Genomic DNA, 19,876 nt, shown 5'->3' with positions numbered 1-19,876 from the left:
GCAACACCCCTCAGGGAGGGATAGCAGTGGATCGTGCATGGCATGGCCTCCACAGCCAGACAGCTCAAGGCGGGGATGCTTTCATCTCCCAGGCTCGGCAGCTTCCTTCACACAGGGTGCAGGCACAACTCAGACACCTCTGCACGCAATGGCAGAAGCAGGGTGTGCTAGAATTTGCCTCTGCCCTAGAATATCCCAGCTGCCATTTTAAGTCCACACAAGAGAACGTAACCAGGAGCAATGCAGAACGAAGCCAACGTTCCTGCTGTAAGAAATGCTCATGGTTGGGATCGGATTCTGGATGTAAGAGAATGAGGAGCCCAAAATAACCAGGCTGGGTTGCTATTGCTGTAGCTGTGACACAGCTCAGTGAAAGGTTACAGACGCTGGATCGAGGGACTTCCCCTCTGCAGGGTAGGAGCTGGATCACATTTGGAAGCATCGTGAATCATGGGCATAAATATACCATCCTTAAAAGCCTTCAACACCCACGTAATCCCAAAGCTTCGTTCTCCCTGGGTCATTCACAAACGCTGCATGAGCTGGACGCCAGTCAACCCGTGCTTAGCCATTCCATTAATACGTGTAGTCCAAAAATGAGGAGTCACGCTTTGCTGAGCGACACCAAAACACCTCTTCTGACACAGCAAAACAAGCTTTCCCTGATGCTCAGCTCACCCTTCAACCTGAAGAAAACCAGCAGCTCTGTTCCAGATCCTCAGTTCTACAGCACAGACCTGTTTCCCTGTGAAGGGCAGCAGGTAGCAACGTGCCTGAGCTCCAGAGCAATCTGCAGCATCACCCAGCCCTGAGCAGCTCCAGCCAGCCCAGCACGGAGCAGACAGCAGGGTCAGCAGTCTGGCATAGGAAGGTGCCAGCCTGCACACTGCATCCAGCACCGAGGTACGCACAGCTCCAGGGGACCTTGCCTGGTGATAAGATCGGACTTTGCAGCAGCACTTTGCCTCCATGCTGAGAGAACCCTTTGATAAATGTCACTTTGCAGAGTTTACTGTTCTGCTTGCATGGGATGTGGAAGTCCTGTGCAGCTGACAGTGACAGCAGCAGTTTGCTGGTACCGCTGCTGGAGAACAACGCTATTTGTAATAGGGATCATTAAGGCAGGAAAATGAGTAGCTTGCCAACGCTGCTAATTTACAGACACTTTCTCTGAGTTATTATGCAGCCTCAGAGCAAGCTGAGATGAAGTTCAACTCGCAAAGTGAGGAAGCTGCTCCTCTTATACATAAGTCTTTGAAAGACAAGGGGAACAAACTGCAGCTGCTTCTGCTCAGCAAGAGGAATTTAAAGCTGTGAACGTTGATAAGCGAGGTAGGACACAAAGCACTAAGAAAAACAAAGCATGGTACAGAAAACAAGGGGGAGAACGGCAAGAAAATAGCTCTTTTGCTTGTGATTAACCCAAAATCTCAGCCTTCCTGCCCCTCCTCTCCCTCCCATCTCCCAGACGCTGCACAGGCTCAACATTCCTGAGCTACTTCTTTGCATCACATAGAAACAATATTCTTCATATTTGTGTTAGGAAGAGGCAGAAGGAGCCTCCCAGAGCTCTCACCTACATACTTAAACCAGAAACTATTTCTCTTTTTCCCCCCTGTTTCAGCAGCATCTAAAAGCCTTACTAAAAAAAATCACCTTTTCGGTTAGATGGGAAGCATTAAAAAGGATCATGAGATTTACATTCTTTAGCACCTCGGATTAGTGCAGTTTCCACAGCCGTTATTTCCCCTTCCAGCATCCCACCAAGCTGCCATTAAAGAACACCCACATTTGAGCACATTCTGGTATTTCTGATACCAATGAGGTGCCGGAGCATCCTGGCCAATAAAACAAGGCAGCAGAATTTATGCATTCACAAGCAATTTCCATTCAATGTCGTTGCACTGACAGACACTGCACCAAGCCTGTCCTGTGCCTGGCACCTATTTTTAGGGCCTAAGCTGACCCGACAGTGCCCCCCATAAGCTCATTTATTCAGATTCACTTATTCATTCTAATATAATCTAATTAAAGTGCGGCTCTCCTGCACACAGGCAGCAGTGTGGCAACCAAGGGAGGACAAAGCTCAGACACAGGCACCTGGCCCAGGAGCTGCTCCTGTTCCTGCGTGGGAAACCTTGCAGAGGAATTGCAGATGCTGTCTGCATGGGTCCCCCTCAGTACTGCAAACTGCTGCAGCAGCACAGGCACGTATCATTGCAACCATCGCTGCTCCCACTCCAAACTAACTGGAAATAAAAGAGACAATTAAGCACTGAGGATGAAACATCCCATGCTCTCAGGCAATGCTCACAGCAGGAGGCACGACATTCCCAAAGCAGAGAGCAGAGGCAACCTTCAAGGAGTGTCAACAAGTCCACGTTCTATAAAACATTACTTCGAAGGCTTCACCCTGGCAAGAACTAAGTTTCCAATGCTCAGAAGCAGCAGCCATCTCTCCACAACCAGCTGGAGTTCAGACACGCGAGCAGGAAGAGAATTTTCAGCTTCTACGATATAAATACGTATATATTTAAAGGCATCACGCGTTCTGTTTGGCCACCTCATATAATGACGAGAGGAGAAACGAGAGGAGAGGAGAGGAGAGGTAGATCAGCTCTCTGATCTACCAGCTCTGGTGCACAGTCACTGACAAGAAGTGATTCGCCTGGCACAGATTTAGCCCCTGTGTCATCAGCCTGAAATCATCACCCAAGGAACACCAGAATGTTTGGGAGCTTATGACAGAAAGCAAGCCCCCAAACCACTCATTTTGTTAAGAACAGTCCAATCGTGCTTGATTTGCCAACAGAGCTGAGCAGGATGCTTAAGAACTAAATACAAATGTATAAAACTCCCTTTCGAGTAAGAAGGTTTTGATGGGTAAAAGATTTTTTATCAGGAAGGAAACAAGAAGAATATCGATGTGAGGATAGGAAGGAACATAAAGACTTTGACTCATTTACCCTGTCAGAACAAGCAGCTATGAGGGGATACAACTGCTCCTTCTAATTGCCTCAGGGAGGGAAAACAACTGCTTAAACCAAAGGGCAGCTCTAGAACAAACACAAATGATACAAACCAGCCATAAGCTGCATTAGGCTGGCAGCACAGCAATTGTTCTGAGACCTACAGGAGGCTCTGGAGCAGCTCTCCTGATGGTGTAGACTAAACTGAGCAAGTTTACCCCCAAAAGCAGCGACATTACAAGCAGTGCTCACAACATGGATGTTTCCTGTACACTGAGAAACTAAACTTGACCTTTATGAGGGTTTTCTCCCACCCCCAGCCTCTCACCAGACCACATGCTGGCTCCAGGTTTGGAGCAAGCAGCAGGAAGGGCCCGCCTGCTACAATATAATCTGGGACGGCTCTTGCCCTGCTCACCCAGGGGGTGGAACTCAGGAGCTGGAGTTCTCAGCAATCAGTGGTGAGAGATGGGTGTCCTGGCAGCAAAGGAGCAGGGATTAGGAGCAACCAAGCTCGATGCTTAAAATAAAACAAGTGTCCTCTCCGGCCACATCCATAGGGTAAGGGTCTCAGCCAACAATATCTTCGAGCTACACCCACAGCCTCTGGAATCCACGCAGGATTTCAGTTCTGGAAGGATTCTGTCAAACCCAGGTTTACGGTGCCAGTGCTCAAGCAATGATTAGACAGTTTTGTGCCAGAATCCCAGACAGACAGAACAGATGATGCAAGGGCAGGCTGTTCTGTGGTTAACACAGCAGTTTGACACAGACCTGATCATGCCTTTCCCTCCTCTTTAAGGTGTTTCAGCAGCAGTGATTAATTTACCCAGAGCAAGATTTTGGATGGCAGTGGGGTATAAAGAACCAAATTAACAACTGTTATACTGGTATACTTCATACCCTCCTACTACTGCTATTTCTGACAGCAGAAAGCATCTTCTTGAAACCGGTTAGATAAGAAAAGGGGAAAAAATATGTAACAAAAAAGGTATGTATGTAGTAACTCTAACAGAGCGCTGCCATTTGTATCCAAACCCCAACCCTTCCCCACCGCAGCTACACACAAGTTATTTTAATCACACCATACAGAAAGCAGCATCAGCATATGAGGCAAGAGAAAAAATATGTGGTAAAGCAAGTTACATAGCCTGCTGGTGGATAGGAATCACAGCGCAGTTATGGGACGGAGAGCAGTGGCACTGCTAGCCTGAACCTCACTGTGCAGCTGGGAATGGGAGAACTGAGGATTCCCTCTTACTTCCACAGTGCTCTGAGCTCCTACCAGGGATTTCTGCCTTGTCATATGCGAGGAGATGTTAAATAGGACTTGTCAGCTACACCTGCTAAATGCCATATGGGCATTGTTGGGCAGAGGCTGTGATGGAGGTACTGGAAAGAAAAGGGGAAAGAGGATTTTAAGTAAAGAATGACTACAGTGAAGTATCAGCTCAGGTCCCCTTTGTAGAAGTGAACAGTGGGAGAGACCCTCTTCTTTAAGTTCTTCCATTCGTGACTGTACGCAGCACAGCCTTTCATAAAGGCTGTCAATTGATAAGATACCTTGCTAGAAAGTAGCATTAGGCACTGCTTAACACAGAAGAGACGCTACAGCGTGTTATTCTTAACAATGTATATTTGATTAAAATAAGGAGCGGGCTGGAACTAGCTGGGCCAAAACACAAGGCCTAGATGGAGCCTCACCCATGGGAAATCGGCCCCTGGGACCCCAGTGAGGGCCGGGGAGGTTCAGCATCCTACAGCCACTGCCCAGCAAACACCAGCAAAGCCAAGCAAATAAAACACCCTCAATAAACGCCATGCTGCCCCAGGGCTGCCTCCATCCCGGCAGACGGGGCTGGGCGCACATTGTGAGGAGGGGAAAAACCTTCCTCTCCTCGCAGCGATGAACGCTCCATGTCGCCCTCCGCACCCCGTTTTTACTTCCACAGTACGGCCACTTTAAGGTTACTACAGGCAGGCAGGCAGGCAGGCAGACAGACAGACAGACAGACAGACAGCCGACCGGCCCCCCGCCCTCGCTCCCTCCCCTCCCAGCCCCGCTGCCCCACGAGGCCGCTGCTGGGAAGCCGCCGGCCGAGGCCTGGGCCCGGCCTCCCCGCCCGCACCTGCCCGAGCCACGCCGGGCCTAGGCCAAGCGCCCCGCAGGCCGCACCGGGGCCTTAGCGCTCCCCGCACGGCCGGGCCGGGCCTACCCTACCACCGGGCGGGACTCACCGCGCTGCGGGGCCGGAGTGGAGAAGCCGGGCTGGTGCCTGCGCGGCGCTGGCTGGCAGGAAGGGAGCGGGCGGGGAAGGAGGAGGAGGAGGAGGAGGAGGCGGTGCCGCACGTCCCCGGCGCTCCCAGCCCCCCCCCCGTCCCTACTCCCGTTAAAGGACTGGAGCTGCCTTCCTGCTGCCCGCCCTGTGCGTGGAAATGGTGCGGGCCTGCGGGGCTCCCCACGGGCCCCGAGCAGAGAACGCCCCGGGAAGGCCGAGACACAAAGCTGCACTGCCCTTTTACAACGGCGAAACTGAGGCACGGAGCTGCGGAGGCACAGGAGGAACCCTAATGCCCTCAGACCTTGCTGTGTGGATGGCGCATTGCTGTACAACCCAGCTGTGCTTCTTGCTCTGGTTTGTTCATTGGAATAAGCCCACTGTCCCTAAATTTCCCTTGTTTGATTCAAAACTCTCATATCTGAAGACTAAATCTCCTGAGAAGCAGCCCAACATGCAAAGTTATGTGCTCAAAGGATGGGATGCTATTCAACTTTATAGCAACCCACTGTCAGTCCGAGTTGGGGGTATAAGGATGGAGCACAGCCCTTGGGAGCATTGGTGGATGGCAGCTGGACATGAGCAAGCACTTTGCCCTCACAGCCCAAAGCCAACTGGAAGAGATTTAGAATAGATACAAGGGGGAAAGGTTGTATGATTTTATGATACCAGCATGTGTTGGTGCTTCAGTCTGAAAGAGCTTAAAGCCACTTTGGGTTTGGCCAGTGAAAACCACGGCTTTTCCCTCACTCTATCACGTGCCACTCCTGGACTTCTTTCACTTCCAACCCCACAACCTCAAACATTAACAGGGAAACAGCAGCCTTGGGAGGTGAAGGTTGAAAGCAAGGCCGCACTGCTCAGCATGGTGCAGGCAGCTGCGGTGGTAGCAGAGTGCAGAACCAGGTCCTTCAGTTGTAGGAGGTTGTCTTTTATTTCCCTCTGTTTTCAGCAACTTGAAGGCAACAGCAATGCCAGCATGAGAATGCTGTGTACCATTGCCCAATACATAAGGCAGTCACCAATCAGATTATTGCAAAACCCGCTGCAGAGCGACCACAGTGCAGATCAGCAGCAATGCCGCATGGCCCGGCTGCAGGAAGAAGATAATGCAAACAGTGCTGAAATCCCAGCACCATTGGGCAGAAAGGAAAGTGTTTGAAGTGCCCCCAAACCTTCGTTTTTGTTGGGATTTTTGCATTCTTAGATGGCAGACCTGTGGGTTTGGGGATGGCGCAGGAGGAAGACAACTGCAAGGCTAAGGCAGGGAAGCTGATTGTTGCTAATGTGGGATAATGCAAAGTATTGCATACTTCGTAGGAGAGAAGGAGAGATCCTTATCAATGCCAGGAACAAGTCTCAACACTGATTCAGCCTCACTTTCCTGGCTGGGGAAAAAAAAACTGTGATGACCAAATGTTCTTTTTACCTCCGCTTATTTGCATTCAAATTCAGGGTTGAGGGCCCTTCCAATCCAAGCCATTCTGTGGTTCTGTGGCAATTAGCTTTTCCTCCAGAAGGATTCTCAATCTTAAGTCAAAAGCAACAGCATTAGCTCAGAGTTCACTGCAAAGGAAAGAGTCTTCTATGCGACTCCTCGGGTCATCAGGGCTGGGCCACAGAGGTGGAATTTAATTTCTAATCTGGAGTTTTCAAGCCTTGGTTATCAGATATAGCTAAAGGGATCACAGGGAGGCTGGGCAGAAAAGCAGCTTTCCAAACAACACAAGATTAACCTTTGAATTAACATGGGGAATACTGCTTCAATGTGAACTTCAGATATTCCTCCTGACTCTTTCTCGGTAGCACTGTAGCAGAAGATGAACTTTTCAGAGCTGGTTATCATTAAGCAAAGCAAGTGAAGAAATGTTCCATAGGACACCTCTATTGCTGTAAAACACCTCGTGTGCTCTATTCCAGAAATGACTCACATATTTCATTGATCCTTCAGATTTTCCATTTATTTTGCATGCTGTTCCACATTGATCTAACATGGCTCTGCCCGCAGATATTCGGTCAGGCTGGATGGGACCAGATGGTCTTTAAAGATCCCTTCCAACTCAAATGATTCTATGATCATAGATAGCAAGTGGGAGAGTGGAGGACCCAAAGGGGAGTGAGGCTGCACCCTGCATGATTCCAGCTGGGTTCCTGCTTAGGTGGAACAGAGATGGAGATGCAATGCTCTGCAGCACTGCAGAACCACACATGTATGGCTTTATTACAGCTGAGCTAACGATGTTTCTGGGCAGGCTGCAGCAGAAGGGGCAGAGCAATGGAAACACGTCTGTGTTAACAGCTAATTATGAGCACCGAGGCCCAAAAAGGTCAAGACAGGAGGGTCAGAGCGTCTGCTGACATCTGGCAGTGGTTTGGGGAAGTCTGGTTCCTCCCCAGGTCCTTGTTGACTCAAGCACGCTGATTTGCTTGCTGCTAATCAGAGGAAGTGGTAACAAGGACTGACTAATCACTGAGCTGCACGCCCCGAGGACTCTTTCCATGTCAGCCTCTGCATCTTGCTGAGCAGCCAAACACTGCTTTACTGGGATTCCAGCAACCCCTCTGCATTCTTCGTGGTGTTTTGCATACCGTGAAAGCATCACAGGATGCGTTCTCATTCCTGCAGAGCTTACACCAAAGATCCTATGGATCCCAGCTCCATCGTTCAAGTCCTCAGTGCTGCTGTGGCCCCTGCAAACTAAATTCATAGAGCTCTATTAGCACCTGCTGCATGCACGCCTCTGCTTTTCTGTGCAAACACGCATGACTGCTGTTACTACGCTGTTTCTCCAGGTAGGGCTTAAAGGATCAGTATTTAATTGGCACAGTAAGTTCAGGGTTTGAGACACGGTGCTTGCATTAGAGCCATTTATCACAAAACTTGGAGGGAAGCATCAGCAGTCAGATGATCCATTGCACGCTCACCTCATTTAAATGCAATTCAATCTAGACAGAGCATTTGGCACAACATATAGGGAGATGACTTAACAAAAAGCTCTTCTGCAACCAGGTGTCTGATATATCCGTGTGTGTGCTGCCCAAGAAAGCCTGTAGCCATTAATTGCTAGGTGGCAATTAAGGTGTCAGCCAATGTTTAAAGCTCCCATTTGCCTTTTCTAGCCATTTTCAAGGCAGCACAGAAAATAAAAATAGAGCAAAGTGTGCTCTGCCTTCACTCTGCAGTCCAAGAGTGAATCCTTCAAAGCATGGCTGGGCATAGAGAAGTGGATTTCTATGCAAACAACGTACAGAATGCCCTCGTTTAATCACTTGCTTTAGGCAAATAGGACCATTAAGTGAAGTTAACTGTATGGTTTTAAAGTCACCATTCAGTCCCTCAGCTGAGACAGATGGCTTTTTCTGATGTTGCTTCCTCTGTGGAAGGTTTGGCAATCCTTTCTGGGTTCAGTTCTCAGCAACTCTCTGACGTGGGAGCAGGCAGGGCTTTCATTGCAGACAGTGTTCTGCAGAAGGAAGAAGAATGGCTCTTTTCCAGCCAGTTCGCCCCTCTTCCCTTTGGCAGAAGGGGTTTTCTTCCCTGGGCCCAGAAGCCAACTCATACCCAGCGCTGACCTCATGTCAGTCCCTACCAGAGGATATGTCAGATCTGCAGAAATGCTGAAAGCAAACCTGTGCTTGCAGAGAGCCCAATTCCCTGTCGCTGGCATTGGCAGAGAATAATGGATTTAAGTACAAAGTTTTTCATGATAAGGTTATTAAGGCACTGGCACAGGTTGCCTAGAGAGGTGGTGGATGCCACATCTGTGGAGACATTCAAGATGAGGCTGGATGGGCCTCTGAGCACCTGATGAAGGTGTGTTCCTGTTCATTGCAGGGGATTTGGACTAGATGGCCTTGAAGGGCCCCCCTTCCAACCCAAACAGCTCCACAGTTCTATGAAGGAGAGAACCCCAGGCTGCCTGGGACAAGGCAGAGGCCTCACCACTGAGCTGATGCAGGGATGGACAGAGCACTGGGTGATACATTTACAGCCATTCTTCCCATCATCCAGTGATCCCATAAAATTAAACCAGACTCTGCCCCAACTTTCAGCCCTCATGACTGCACTCCTATAAGAGGGTCACTCCCAAGTGACACAGAGCAAGCCACTAAACGTCAAATCCAGCGGATCCGATTCTGTTCCTCTTTACACCGTCACAGCCCAACGATGACACACTTTAATTACTCACAATTAAATGTCAAATTACTCACCATTACTCATGGTGCTTTCTCTCCTTCCCTGAAATAAATCTGACATCTACTCTCCCCTTCACAACAAGTCTGGTCCTGCTGCTGGTACCAACATGGAGGGCAGTGGGGCAATTGGAAGATGTTGCAGTGGGAGATAACTTGTGCTTAGGCTTTTCTTGCTGCAGGTAGTGAGGACACCAGCAGATACAAGCTGCACCTGAGACACTCTGTTCTTCAGAGACAACTACAGCTACAAAAGCTTAGCGGGAAGCTCAGGTGAGCAGGAAGCAGAATGCTGCCAGCCATGAGCTTTTCATTGCCAAAGTGGCTCCTGAAAAAGATAAGATAAAGCCCAACCAGGTTAACTACCTTCAGAGCAAGCAGTAAGGCATTTAAGGGGTGCTAGAATAGGTGACTGATGAGAGAATTAAGGAGTAAAACAGGCAGAGCCTCCTTACTGACTTGCTCTATGCCCCTTCCAGCTTTTTGGAAGTCTCCTGTGAATAATACCAGCCCATAACCAGATCGTGGCATCCAGATAACGCAGGGAATGTGTGCAATGGAAACATTTAAGAGACAAATAGAATGCTGTTAGCAGCAGCTCTGCAGAGCTGTCTTCTCCAGCTTTTTACCCAAGGAGGAATTGGGCTGATTTGGGGTGGTGCTGTATGGAGCCAGGAGCTTGACTCCATGTTTCTAATGGGTGGCCCTTTCCCATTTGGAATATTCCATGACTTTACAAAGAACAATACTGAATTACTCTTCAAAAGATGCACCCCTCTCATCTCCAAGGGCTTCCGCTTATCACTGCTGGTGTTAGCCAAGCATCACGGCATTAGACTGATGAGAGAACTGGTAGCACAGCTGTGTTACCACATGAGGAGCACCACAGCCACCACAGTGCTTCCAGTTCCCAGTTTGAGCACAACAATAAGAGCATTCACATGCTGGGAGGACAACACAGTCCTGCAGTGCAACCACCAGGGAGTCCTAAGGGGACACTGCAGTTTTAGCCATCATGAGCTGGTGCAAACCAGTTTTACCATCCCCTGTAATCCAAGTGCAACCTTAGAGTCCCCTCCTTGTGTCCTGCATAATGCACATCAACTCATTCAAGGCTGAATTTCATAGTACCATTGGAGCTGGGGTGAAAGGAACTCGGCATCTGCAAACAGTCAGGGAAAGACAAGTCCCAGAAATGCCATAGAACCAGCCCAGCAGGCTGCACCAAGGAGGAGAGGATGCTCATCACTCTGCTCTGCAGCCATAGGATGCAAACATCATCCCTCATTGCCTTGGAGCAGTGAGAAGAACTTAACAGCACCACCCGAAGCCCTTCCACGTGGGCTGAGGCTGCCCTGACAGTGAGGTGCTCCAAGACCAGCTGCATCCTATTACACCTGATGAAACAGGTGGGAGAAGCCAAGGACCTGCTGCACTTGCTCACTAAAAAGTTGCAGCAAAAGGTGAGGCTTTATGTTTGCATGCTCTGCCTTCTCAGCTCTGCTTCCCTGCTCATCCACAGCACCATGGAGGGGCTCAGACTGTACCTGTATCCTGATGGGGAGCACCAGGCAGACCCTCAATTCCTTCATCACATTCCCAGAGTGAAAGTTACCCACTGGGCTGCTTGCAAAGAGTAAAAAGAACAATGGAGATCACAGTTCCCCTTGCTGTTCATCACCAGCTGTGTCCTGATGAGCTGCACCTGCTCCGGGGCTGCCCCACGCTATAAAGCTGTGCTCTCTGGACAGCAGCGGGTTTTGCACACATGGAGGACGTCTCGCCGCTGGAGCAGTACCTGGAGCGCTGCGGTACGCAGGTACTTGTGGGGGGAGGGAAAAAAAAAATAGGAGCTGCGTTGGCCGGGAATCGAACCCGGGTCAACTGCTTGGAAGGCAGCTATGCTCACCACTATACCACCAACGCTGTGCTGATTGGAGCTCACCGCACGTATTCAAATTACAGAGCAGCAATTCCTGCCTTCCCTGCAATCCTTAAGTGTTTTTCTTGGGGTTTTTTGATGCTTCTTACCTTCTGCATGATTTATCCGTATGGGGGACATGGAAGATTTCTTTGGCAAAGAGCTACAGGGAGCACTGAGGAGCCCACACCCTTCTTGCACGAGGTTGCTCTCATCTGCCTTGGAATAAATGCTGCTATGCTTACACCTTTATTATGGACCAGCCTATGTGCAAGGAAGCTGAATCTCCTTGTGCTGGCTGGTAAATGTGTGTAAAAGCCTTTCCCTCCCTGTTTAAAACAACTCTCCTGGCTCAGTAGCTGCAGCAATAACAGGGGAGGGGGCTGGACTTCTCGCTGAGTTAGAAACTAAGTTTTACCCATACTGCTTAGATTCAGAGACCTCCTGGTGGCAGTCAGCAAAGCCCTCTGCATATAGCCCTGTAAGGTGTATAACATGGGGGTGTATAACTTAGGTTTTACAGATGAAATGGGGTTTTCTATTTCAGCCTCAGTGAGATACTTGATAGTAGCAGATATTTAGGATACTATTAACAAAAGAGAAAAATGTCAGGTCTGATGCTAAAAGCAGCTGGGTTTGATTTACACAGGAGTAAAAGGGCTCTTTCCCCTTCACATGAGCTCAAACATGATGATATCACACAGGGTCACTGTGCAGTCTCCTGTCTGGAGCTGCTAGGAAATGTCCAAAGCTACACAGCTGACGGGGCCTTCAGTGAAGCTAATTAACCTGGAGTCTATAGCAATAACCCTTGGCAGCCAGCCCAAGGTAAACATGGATTTGTGCCCCTTCCACAGCCCCTGAGCATCTGTCTAACACGAAGACCATCTTCCCCAGCATTTAACCCTATATAGTTGCATGGAAGATTAGCTTTCTTTTTCTACCTGCTTTAAGCAGTTTACTTTATTGCTTTTAGATTGTATATTTTCCAGCTGATGCTTCCAATCCCATCAACCACGCATTAGCTTCTTTCTTTACGCTATGCCGTGAACTGTTTGCTTTACATCTGTTTTTTGGCCATTATTTCTCATATCCTCTGATATCCTTTGCTGTGTGTGAATAGCCCTGTAGGCTTGCAGTGACAAGGCTTTTATTTGTACCACCTTCTGCACATTATGGCTCGTTATGACTTACATGCATTGTGACTTTCTCAGCCAAGTCCTATAGAGCCTCAGCCTGTAGTCAATTGCTGTAGAGCAGCTGCTTGGTCTGGTGGAGGTCTTGCAGAGACGTTCCTTCCCTTGTTCCTAGGAAACAAATATATTAAAATACATATTCCAGAATACATTGTTATTTCTAAGTAACTGTTTACTGCTCTAAAATACTTGTATTTGACTTGGGTACCTTACAATGTGCATCTGCTGTGTGAGTTCTGAGTGCTCTCAGGTCCTGCTGGGCAATGAGGGGGCTGAGGTTTCCTTCAGCTGCGCTCCTCCCTGATGATCTCAGCTGGGGTTCTGCATCTAGAAGCCAGGACTGCTTTTGAACCTGCTTAAGAGCTAGACCTCCTCGTATCTATTTACACTAAGAGCCCTCTGTGATGATGGCTCACTCAGTAAGTTTCACAAGCTGTGAATGTTTTCTCCAGGCAGGCATCCTGCAGAGCAACCGGGTGCAGAGCACGCAGCTGCTAAGTGAGCTGCTGAGCGCAGAGCAGCACTGGCTCAGGGCTGCACACATCAATCTGGAAACGCTTTTCCCTGCAGAGCTCGGGCAGTCACTGCCAACTGAAGGGCCTCCGCCTTGCATGCAGTTTCCTGTTCTGATTTGTGCTTGGGTTTTCAAGCCCTTCAGGCTCAGTGCTTGAAATGCCTAAATGAACACAAAACCCCTTGTAGAGACAACCCGAGCTGCCACCTGCTGTGGCAGGTGAAGTCACCTTTTCGAAAGCAGCTTTCCTCTACCTTCAGGCTTGTGCCCCAATGAATAAGGAAATGGATTCTTCCCTGAACTCTTTGCCTTCTCGATAACACAATGCCTTTTAAATACTTTTAATTCCCTTTTTTACGTGATGCTGATGAAGGAGGGCATTAGTATGCAAGCATTTGCCTGCAGATACGTGGTGTGCCCTAATCGCTTGATCTGGGGAAGGAAGCTGGCTTTGCCTGCGTCTGACTTGAATTAGTCCGGTAACCTCCAGCAGCCGAATGCTTCATTTGCTCACGAGTCTGCGAACTGCTGCCCTCTATTGCACAAATCCAACACAGCGCTGACACCCTCCCCTGGTAGCAGCAAAAGGAAAGAAGGGGGTGTGCAGTGAGAGGGAAAGCAGGGCAGAAAGTGCTAGCGGTCCTCCTTGGAGAAACTCATGAGCTACTATGTCAGATCTGAGCTATGGCAAAGTGTCGGCATTGCTCTTCCAGTCGCTGCTGAAGGAATTCAGTATTTGAGGCATCAGCAGAGTGCCCTGCACTGCCTTTGGGGTGTGGTGGGAAATGTGCATCCTCACCAGCAAAAGTTATTTAGGTTCTGTATGCTAACAGCCAAGCCATCGATGATTTCATATCTTAAGGCTCCTCTTTGCTATGATACTTGAGGGGGAAATGATGGAAAGCTCCTTACTGAACAAAGAGAGAACTTAATGTAGTCTGCCAATTGAAGTCAGTGTTTTAATACAAGATCCTTGTTGATGCTTTTTCTCAATTCAAGGATGACCTCTCAGCCAGTCCCCAGCTGTTTAACCCTATGAGCCCCTACGATGTGGACCTTCCAATTCAAGCAGCTGAAGATGTATCATTTGGTTCTCAATTTAATCAGCCCAAAGAGCTTCCTGAAGACTTCTCCTCTGTGGACCTCAGCTTTCTTCCAGATGTTACCCAAGATAACAGAGAACAAAATCCATCTGAAGATGGTCGTGAAATGCAAGGAGGGCCCAATGGATCTGTACCGAGAAATGAGGACAGTGGAATCTTCATGGAGGAAAGCAGCTCATCGTACCCAGATGCGATCCAGCCAAGCCCAGGAGGACCTGGTGCGTGTCCTCCCATGACACCAATGACTCCAATGACCCCAGTGACACCTGCATCAGAGAGCTCTGGCATAGTTCCTCAGTTACAGTAAGTTGGTTTATGGTACAAGAAGAGCAGTACCATCTTCATAGGACCACCATCACTGAGTAATCTCTGTTAAAGGCTAGAGAGAGTATAGAGGAGCTCATACCTGTAAAGACAAATGTACTCTTCCCTTTGGAGAGCTCTGGGAAGTGTGTAAACACTCAGTAATGGTGCAATTAAAAGCTGTAAGAATACTTCAGTGATTTATTTACTGGAAGACAAATAGATGTAGTATGCTGGGACTAATCATTTTGTATCTGGTTATATTTCCTCTTCTGGGAAACTAATTTTGGCATCGAATGGCCAAAGTATGGGGGGGGAAATAGCTTAGTGTTGAGATGGGCAGTAAATTAAATGATGGCAGCTGTTAATGAGGCTTTGACTTTGTGTTAACTAATAATGTTGGGGTTTTGTTCTGTAACAGCTTCTTTCTGCAATATGACGAGTCTTTCTCATTCTTCAGGAACATCGTGTCAACTGTGAACTTGGCTTGTAAGCTAGATCTGAAGAACATAGCTCTGCATGCCAGAAATGCGGAGTATAACCCAAAGGTAAACCCTGAGGGCTGAGCTTTCTTCCTATTCCCTTCTCTCAGCACTGCTAGACTCCAACATACAGATGCACCTTGAGCTTCATCCCTTTGCTAACAGCACTGCCTTGACCCACAGCCCTCGCTGGGGAAAAGAAAGATGTGTCCACAAACTCTTTGCTAAAAAGAAAGAATTACTTGGGTCAGAGTGGTGGTGTGCATCTCTATGGTGTAGAAATGGACTGGGAATAGGTAGGAGTTCCTGTAAGTAACCCCAGACTCAACAAAATGTCCTAAATGCCCAACTCGTGGGTGGAAGGAAAGAAGTATAATAATGTCAGAGTGGTAAATAAATACTTCTGCAGTGTAACTGCGTACAGTGTTGAGCTCTGTGGTAGTGATAACTGAAAGAATGAACAGGCACGGTACTAAGAAAGGGTAGGTGAGGCACTGAGGGACATGGTGGGGTGGGCTGGGGTTGGACTTGGTGATCTTAGTGGTCTTTTTTCCAACCTTTGTGGTTCTGTGATTCTATCAGCTCGACTCTGAGGCTTTCCTTTGAATTTCTAGAGGTTTGCTGCTGTGATCATGAGGATCAGGGAACCACGAACAACGGCCCTTATCTTCAGCTCAGGAAAAATGGTCTGCACAGGAGCAAAAAGGTACCTTTGGTCTCCTCTAAGGTCTTCCAGCTGCACTTGTACTTCCTCAACACAGCCTTGTTTAAATTACATAGCAAAGGGTTTGCAATCAACTGCGAGGAAAATGAAGCACAAGTCTTGAAGGTGTATAGTTTTCTTTATGACAGGAGTTCTGTAATTACTGAACCGCGTGCTTTCTGCCCCTGAATATAGACTGAGCTGAGTAGGTATTAGCAGAAAAGCTGCTAAAATGCCCAGGAGTTGTTAAGGGGTTATTTGCATTTCTCACTGACTTTAAAGTGAGTTGAGACGTAAGTTGTGTCTGTCAAGTTTCTTTGGTGTCTGCTCGCTAGTCAGCACATATGCCTGTGGAGGAAATGGGAGCTGGAGAAAAAGCAAGGATGATTTCTGTACTCTAAAGGTCCTGCTTTCAGGTTCAGCAGCTGCCTTAATATATTATTCTTTCTTTAAGACTCTAAAGTGCCAATGAATGAGATGATGCATTGACTCATAGTTCAGGAAACCTCTCCTCCAACCCCCACCTAGCTGGATGACCACATTGATATCTGCGGTCTCCCTCCTGGATCGGCCCTAATTGAAGGGATGAGTTAATGCTGCAAGGCATCACTTTAACAGTGGAAATCCTCGGTGATGTAATGTGCTCATATTAAACCATAGGAAAATGAGCTCCAAAGCACGCTGTTCTTTATAGCTCACTGTTCTTTATAGCTCAATGGGGTGGTTCTGGGGATGAGAGCTTACTATTTCGAGCAGCAGTGCAGAGTAGTGTGGTGGTGGCTCTACACTGAATTCCAGCTTCAGAGCAGACGAAAGCCCTCAAGGCTGCTTCCCCCTTCTGCTCTTCCCTCAGTGAAGAGCAGTCACGGCTTGCGGCAAGGAAGTATGCACGTGTGGTACAGAAGTTGGGTTTCCCTGCCAAGTTCCTGGACTTCAAGATCCAGAACATGGTGGGGAGCTGTGACGTGAGGTTCCCCATCCGACTGGAAGGGCTGGTTCTCACCCACCAGCAGTTCAGCAGGTATGTGGGAGAGAGGAGGGTTATGGCCCCATGGAGCTTGGAACATTCTTTGTAAGCTGTAAAGAGGCTCAAATTCTGAAGCCTGGCAATTTGACGTAATAATTAACAGAGTACTGAATATCAAGCATACCTTTGGCTCACCAGGGCTGGTTCAGCAGGCGAGAATTGGCTGTAGATGCCATGTGTTACAGTATGGATAACAAGGCACAATGTCTGCGCTGACTCCAGTTCTGAGTGGGGCTCAGGCCAAATTGAAAGAATAAACAGGCCTTGGCTTAATTACAGCAGTGACTCAGTTGCTGGCAGTAAAGCCTACAGCAGTGCAATAGCAATGGGCCCATCTTGAATTTCTCTCCCTGTGCCGTTTGCTGCTTTCTCCTTGTAGGATGCTCTAAGAGCAACTAATGACCAGAATTTTGTCTCCTATTATTGCCAAGTTCAATGCTAAAGCTTAGTAGGAGACTGCAGGCCATGTACCACAAGAGAAAATAAACTTGATCAAGTAATTCAGGTTTAATCAAGGCAAATCTCAAGCTACTTGAACCTATGGAAAATGGGATTCGGAAGTCTTTAACAGTAAGCACAGGGCACTCCAGCAGCTCCACTGGGTTTTACCATGTCTCTGTTCAAGATATCTAGACTTTGACTTGCCTTTTTCTGGGTAGCTAGCTATAATCTGTGGGCTTAGCTTCCTGCAATATAGTTATAGAGCATTTCATCATGTGACACTGAAACAGCACTTGCATTTCACTAACTGCTTGTTTGCTTTCAAACAGCTACGAACCTGAACTGTTTCCTGGCCTTATTTATAGGATGGTCAAACCAAGGATAGTGTTGCTTATCTTTGTGTCCGGGAAAGTTGTTCTGACCGGTAAGTGGTCTCCTCTCACATTATCTCTTATTGAGAGCTACTGCATCTTCCGAGGAAGTGTTTAAATTGGGCGTACTGAAGTCGTATCTTGCTGCAGTAAAGCCACTTAGTGATCTTTTTCATGCCTACTGCTGCTTATCTGTGTTTTCTGCAGATAACAATACTGGTGTTATTGCACTAGAACCTCATATTGCTTCGTGTAGTGTCTCAAATTTCCATGTCATTAAGCTTGAGCATCTCTATTCAAAGCACAATGCCTTGTGTCAGTGCATTGAATCCCACCAGGAGCCTGACGTGCCACTACTACTCACAGTTGTTTAAATATGAGCACTGCAAGAAGCAATTTAGAATTGGACAGGAAGCGAACTTCTTAAAACCCTTTGCTGACAGCGTGTACTAAGGATTACTAGAGGAAAGGGTGGAGGAGAAAGAGCCTGTTCCAGAGGGTTTGGCAAACTCACAGCCTAACAAAGTGTATAGAACAAAAAGAGCTGGAGGAGCAGAGCTCTCCAACAGCAGATGAATTTCCACTGTGGGGTTAAATTGCTCCATTTCTCATTTGTTTTGCCTCTTATCAAGAGGCAGAGCTGTTATGGTTAAGCAGGTAAAACCACGCTTCTTTACAATTGCATTACTTCAAAGCCAATGTGTGACAACTCTTGCTTCTTCATGGTTTGCATCTCATCATTAGGTTTGAAGTACATTCAGTTATTCTCAATGCTCTGATTCTTACCTATTTCTTTTTCCCATCCCTTCATGTGTCTTTACAGGAGCAAAAGAACGTTCTGAAATCTATGAGGCATTTGAGAACATCTACCCCATCCTCAGAGGCTTCAAGAAAGCATCCTAACACCGCCTGTAAAGTAGGTTGGAATAATGTATGGGTTTGTATTGCTAGGCATGGAAGAGAAGCCAAGGCTATTCCTGGACTCAAATGTATAGATGTGGACAATGAAAACGATGTTACTGTGAATGCTATAAGTCCTGCCTACAGCTTGTGAAATGTTTTTCTGCTTGCAGATTTGCTGTCCAGAATTCACTTCAGTTCTGACAGCTTCTATCAGGCAGAGAAACTTAACCAAACTAATGTGCTTTTAAAAGTATGCATCATAAGGCTGCATTTAGTTTGTAATGGAAACCTTCTGGCTTTTCCCTGTTGAAGCGTGGTGTCAATTCACCTGTTCAAATTAGCTTCCTCAAGATCCTCAGCTTGAAGTACCAGCAGCTCAGCTCCTGCAATGTTGTATTTTCACATTCACTCATTCCAACTCAATATATATATATTGTTTTCCTACCTACAGCTTACAAAGTTCAGCGTGACTTTATTTCAGTGTCTTGAAGGCAGTGACTGCAGACGATGCCTGACTCCCTCTGATCACACAGGTCGGATCAACTGTTGCATAATGGTGCTGGTGTTACCTTAGCAGAGAAGGTATTTGAGGGCAGTGCTGGAACACGTCCATAAAGGGGCTAGCTGAGCAAATTAAGCTGTCATGGAAGCGAGAGGGCTTTTTCTTTCCCCGAAGCAGAGCTTTGGTGCTGCTGGCCTCCCCTCCTTTCCTTGTTTCCTGCTGAAGATGGGACAGGTCTGTCAGGAAGCTCCCTGTACCGCTAGAGGTTGCTGTTTGACGAGTTAAGCGTAACCCAAGCTAGAAGCCGCCTGTCCTCAGTAGAAACAGGACACTGGTGGCAGTGGTTTAACGCTGTACAGGGTAATGGTCCCGTCTTGCTGCCACCAGTTTATTTCTGACTCGGAGAGGCAGCGACTTCAGTGTGTCTGCAGCCTCTCCCAAGTACTTTTATATCGTTGCTCCTCTGGAACAAAAAGCTTGGAAAAACCTCATGCACTTCCTTATGATAAACTGGTCTTTAACTGCCTTATCAGCTCCTTTGTCACAAGCAAACTCCGGGTTTCCACACTCCAATCTATTCTAAACAGAGACTGATTTCTCTGTTTGTTTTCCAACACTGCAGCCTTCCCAGTGCTGTGGGCTGAGCTCCTATTTGTGCTGTGGCTGTCAAAGCTGATAAGCTTGATTGACCAGAATCATTGCAAGTGAAAAGCAACGACCTGTTCTTGTTGGTGTTTGGCTTATCTGAGATGAGCCTCCTTGGAGAGAGCAAGCTGCTTTCCCACTAAGGGCTGCATGATTTCAGCAGTAAAATCAATGCTCTTTTAGCAAGTGTGGAAAGAGCTTAGAGATAAGGAACGGGCTCCATGTCTTCTCACAGCTGCCGATAAGCTCGTGTTTGCTACGGGAAGTTGTCTTAAAAACAAGTGTGGTGGTTCCCTTCCACTTTGAGATGGTTTCAGACCGAA

At 47.8% G+C, this 19,876-nt stretch overlaps 2 protein-coding genes and 1 non-coding gene across 20 annotated transcripts in view; 1 reads left to right on the top strand and 2 right to left on the bottom strand.

The window, feature by feature from the left end:
• Positions 1-5,317, bottom strand: part of KTN1 (kinectin 1) — a 73,349-nt gene extending 68,032 nt beyond the window's left edge. For 7 of the 17 annotated variants that reach the window (XM_072339101.1, XM_072339108.1, XM_072339112.1 and 4 more), the window contains exon 1: positions 5,208-5,290. The gene's annotated coding sequence lies outside the window, so the exon portion shown is untranslated. Of the gene's footprint in view, positions 1-5,207 lie in introns of all 17 variants that reach the window. The other 10 variants (XM_072339098.1, XM_072339104.1, XM_072339105.1 and 7 more) reach the window with 4 other exon arrangements.
• Positions 5,318-11,029: 5,712 nt separating this feature from the next.
• Positions 11,030-19,810, top strand: TBPL2 (TATA-box binding protein like 2). Of its 2 annotated transcripts, none has more exons than XM_072338377.1 (7): positions 11,030-11,253; positions 14,073-14,479; positions 14,940-15,027; positions 15,576-15,667; positions 16,518-16,685; positions 17,462-17,556; positions 18,327-19,810. In XM_072338377.1, the coding sequence occupies exons 1-7, from the start codon at positions 11,137-11,139 to the stop codon at positions 18,404-18,406; spliced, it is 1,047 nt and encodes a 348-aa protein (XP_072194478.1). In that variant the 5' UTR covers positions 11,030-11,136; the 3' UTR covers positions 18,407-19,810. The 2 variants fall into 2 exon arrangements, with proteins under 2 accessions (XP_072194478.1, XP_072194480.1); XM_072338379.1 differs by having other exon boundaries at positions 11,096-11,261.
• TRNAG-UCC (transfer RNA glycine (anticodon UCC)) lies at positions 11,297-11,368 on the bottom strand. Its single transcript has one exon. It is a non-coding gene; the product is annotated as a tRNA-Gly (tRNA).
• Positions 19,811-19,876: the final 66 nt, after the last annotated feature.

The sequence above is a fragment of the Excalfactoria chinensis genome, chromosome 5 (assembly GCF_039878825.1).
Source record: "Excalfactoria chinensis isolate bCotChi1 chromosome 5, bCotChi1.hap2, whole genome shotgun sequence".
Taxonomy (NCBI): Eukaryota; Metazoa; Chordata; class Aves; order Galliformes; family Phasianidae; genus Excalfactoria; species Excalfactoria chinensis.
Note: the sequence above shows the minus strand (reverse complement) of the source record. Positions and strands in the feature narration are given on the sequence as shown.

Coding starts and splice junctions, on each gene's coding strand:
- TBPL2 (XM_072338377.1), top strand. CDS start 11,137: ATGAGCTGCACCTGCTCCGGGGCTGCCCCACGCTATAAAGCTGTGCTC. Junction 15,028..15,575: donor ATGCGGAGTATAACCCAAAG/GTAAACCCTGAG, acceptor TTGAATTTCTAG/AGGTTTGCTGCTGTGATCAT. Junction 17,557..18,326: donor CGGGAAAGTTGTTCTGACCG/GTAAGTGGTCTC, acceptor GTGTCTTTACAG/GAGCAAAAGAACGTTCTGAA.